General features: G+C 52.9%; 1 protein-coding gene across 1 annotated transcript; it reads right to left on the bottom strand.

Annotated features, from left to right (window-relative positions):
- Nucleotides 1-340: 340 nt before the first annotated feature.
- On the bottom strand, nucleotides 341-1,153 carry ADO (2-aminoethanethiol (cysteamine) dioxygenase). Its single transcript, XM_006835807.1, has one exon. The coding sequence runs from the start codon at nucleotides 1,151-1,153 to the stop codon at nucleotides 341-343; it is 813 nt and encodes a 270-aa protein (XP_006835870.1).
- Nucleotides 1,154-3,614: the final 2,461 nt, after the last annotated feature.

Here is a 3,614-nt window from a genome sequence, read left to right as displayed (position 1 = left end):
TTGGGTGAGGAACAGAGAAAGGATTTTCATTATGGCTTTAGGATGGAAGCGCTTCAGAGACTCTCCTGCTTAACCCCCACCCCCAAATCAAAACCCCGATGGCAGTGACAGCGCCAGGAAACCACCTAGCCTCCCCGCCGCCCCCACAACCGTGCCCGGTGGCTGCAGTCCAAGTGCCCGCGCTTCCCGAGACTCCCGAGGAAGCGGCTACAGCCCATTCCAGTAGATCCAACGCCAAAGCAGGGGGGGAAGGGAGAGAGCCCTTGTGGTGGGTCGTGGGCAGCCCGGCCCAGATCGGGATGGGACGTCTTCGGGCCACCGCTCCGGGGCGCCAGCGCGTTCAAGGGAAGACCTTGGGACCTGGATAGGGTTCCCCCTCGCACCAGAAGTCATCAGCCTGCGGGGTCTCCAGGAGCCATACCTCTCGGGGCAGGTCACAGGTCGAGTCGGAGGCCTCCTTGGACCTGACGGGCTCCAGCACCCGGTAATAGTGGCAGTCCCGGCCGTCGTCGGGGTCGTAGGGCGGGGCCAGGATGTCCAGGAAGGCTGCGGGTCCGTCCACTGCGTCGATCTGGTGCAAGTTGTCCCGGTGCGGCGTGAGCATGCAGGGGCCGCTGGCCTCGGTGTACTCGGCCCGCGAGTGCAGCACGCCCGGCCTCGCGGCGTCCCGCTCCCGGGCCTGCAGCGGAGGCTCGAACTGCTGCTCGGGCGGAGGGGCCCGTGATCGTTGCCCGCTGCCGGCCTCCAGCTTGTCCATGCAGCTGATGCGCACGGTGCCGTAGAGCACTTTGAGCATGCCGTGCATGCCCGGGTGGTCGTGCAGCGGGATGGATGTGCCGCTTTTGAGCAGGAACACGCCGAGGCTGAAGCCGTCCGTCTCGTAGATGTGCATGTAGGTGACGGGCGGCAGGTTGGGCGGCAGTGGCTGCAGCGTGGCCTTGCGAGGGGCGATGTTCAGGTCCTCGGCGCGGACCTGGGTCAGCAGACTCTTCAGCTTGCTCAGGTTCTCCGGGAAGCCCTGTGGCATCGGCGCCTCCAGGCCTGGCGTCGCGCCGCGGTCGGAAGCGCTGCGGCCGCCCCCGCTGCCCCGGAAGGTGAGGCACGCCTGGCGAGCGATCCGTTGGATCAGGGAGGCCATGTTGTCTCGGGGCATACTCTGAAGTTCCTCCGCGTGCCGGGACCGGCCCCCTCCGGCCCCTGCCTTCCTCCGCCCTTTGTGGTCCCCGGCGGCCGCCACGGCTGCCAGCAGCCCGCGGCTAGGCAGGAGGCCCCGCAACTACCGGCCCGTTGGGCACGCAGCGCCTCCGCCGCCAACCTCAACAACCACGCGCCCGCAACCGCCCAGCGCGCCGCCTCGCGTCCCCTAGACGCGCGCACGCGCACGGCCCACTCCCCGCACTCACGCTCCGAGAGCAGGTACTGGACGCGCGGACGGTGCCAGGCTTCGACTTACGCCCGACGCTCCATTCAAGAGGCCCGTACCTAGGACGGTGGCCGGGCGTTATGGTCTCTTAGCAGAGCATGCTGGGATCTGTAGTCCTGCATTCCTCGTGAGCACTGTGAGCGTTTCCATTTGCAACTGGAAGGAAGATGGAATATTAGACATGATGGGCACAAAGTGGCCTTTTTTAATGTTCCTACGTGTGTGTTTTTTTGTATGAAAAAAGGTGAAGTGGGTGCAACAGAAGTGTCCACTTAACTACAACTCCCGGCATCCTCAGCAAGCTGGAGAATGCACTTCCGGCAGCTGTGTTGTGATTGTTAGAGGTCTTTGAATGTTAGAAGGAACAGGGCAAAGAAGGTCATTAACCCTCTGGCGCCACACAGGCACTATCAGTCACCCATGGTCTCTTTCTTCTAGCCTCATCCCTGGGAAGGAGGCTGTTTAATAGGACTTAGTTGCTCGTGACTGTCTAGGAAGCTCTGAATGTTGGGTGGCGAGAGGGTCCACGCCTTCCCTGGTTATCACCAAGATTATTCTGCACAGCTGGGCCCAGCTGTTGTTTGCTTTAGGTCTGATGACGCTGCTCTTCTGTCTGGTGCACAGACAGAAGACAGTTTCTTGCTGGGAGAATTTGAGAGAACCATTTTTGTGGCCACGGATTTTGTATCCAAGCCTCGGTTTGCCTAAGAAACACCCAGTTATAAGCTTTCCAAGAGTGCAGTTTCTTGTCATCATTCAGAAATGGATTAACTGCATGATTTTGAGACACCCTAAATTGCAAAATCGGACAAAACTTTTGACCTTCTCCTTCGAGTGGACTAACTTTTGACATCAGCAGATCATGACTGGAAAAAAGATATGAGATACCATGACTTTAAACTTAGCCCTGAGTTAAAAGTCTCTTTGGACTTCCAAAGCTAAATGTACATTTCTTGTTTCTTTTTAAATTGGACTGGTTCAGTAGACCCTTACCAGTTAAACTGCAAACTTTTTTTTTTTAAATTTTAAGTGGGCTAGTTAACGAACATTCACTACATGCCAGACACTGTGTTAAGTGCATTATAAACGGATATATTTCTTAATGCCCACAGCAACTCTTAAAAAGGTGGACACCATCCTCCATCCCCACCTGTATTACTACTATTAGCTTAAGAAGCTCTGCTAGTGTAGCGGTTACAAGTCGAGCTGCTAATCTCAAGATCAGCTGTTCAAAACTACGAGCCGAGCCGTTGAGTGAGAGATGAGGCTTTCTTCTCCCGTAGATTTACAGCCTGGGAAACCCTATGCAGGGTCGCTCTGATTCGGAACCAAAGCACCTCCACCACCATTATTAGCTTGCAGATAAGAAAATAAATTGCACAAGGACACACACCAATAACTGATAGAGCATAAACAACAGAGAAGAAATAAGTACCATTTTACTGAAATATAGCAGCTGAAATTATTGTATAAAGCATCAAATGGAAAGTCAGGATATTGTTTATTCGAGCCTACTGTGTACATATTTTAGTAGACTCTGGGAGTACTAGTGTGGCATTGTAGGCTAAGCACTGGACCTCAAATTTGGGTCGAACTGCAAGATGTGCAGTTCAAGCTCACCAGCTGCTCCTACTTATGAGTTGCACTTAACAATAGAATGCTGGGATTAGAGTAACATTGGTCTTGAACTCTGAATCTTCATCAAAAACCCCTGGGAAGTCTTGAAAAAGAAAAATTTCTGGGTCAGACCCCAGATTCTGATTCCAAAGAACTGGAGTGAGAACTGGAAATTTTATTTTTAAGAGACTCCCGTAAATTGTTCTTAATTATCAGCCCAGTTTGCAAACCACTGCTAGATCTGTAAATAGTAGACCAGCTCTTAATGAATCTTATTATTGTTGCTGGGTTCAGTCAAGCTGATTCCAATTTATAGTAACCATGTAGGGCAGTCTAGGGTTTCTTAGACTGTTATCTTTATATGGGAGGAGTTCACCAGGTCTTTTGTTCCATGAATCTGCTGGGGTTCAAGTTACACATCTTTTGGTTAGCCCAGTGCCTTAACTACTGCACCAGTAGGCCTCCTTGATTCTGATTAAGAGGGTGATTAATTGTTCAGAAAAGGACTCTTAAGATTGATTCTTTTTTCAGAGGTTGCTATGCCAGTCGTTATCTAAATGAATTGTCAGAGTTC

This window comes from Chrysochloris asiatica, unplaced genomic scaffold (genome assembly GCF_000296735.1).
Source record: "Chrysochloris asiatica unplaced genomic scaffold, ChrAsi1.0 scaffold00020, whole genome shotgun sequence".
Classification (NCBI taxonomy): domain Eukaryota; kingdom Metazoa; phylum Chordata; class Mammalia; order Afrosoricida; family Chrysochloridae; genus Chrysochloris; species Chrysochloris asiatica.
Note: the sequence above shows the minus strand (reverse complement) of the source record. Positions and strands in the feature narration are given on the sequence as shown.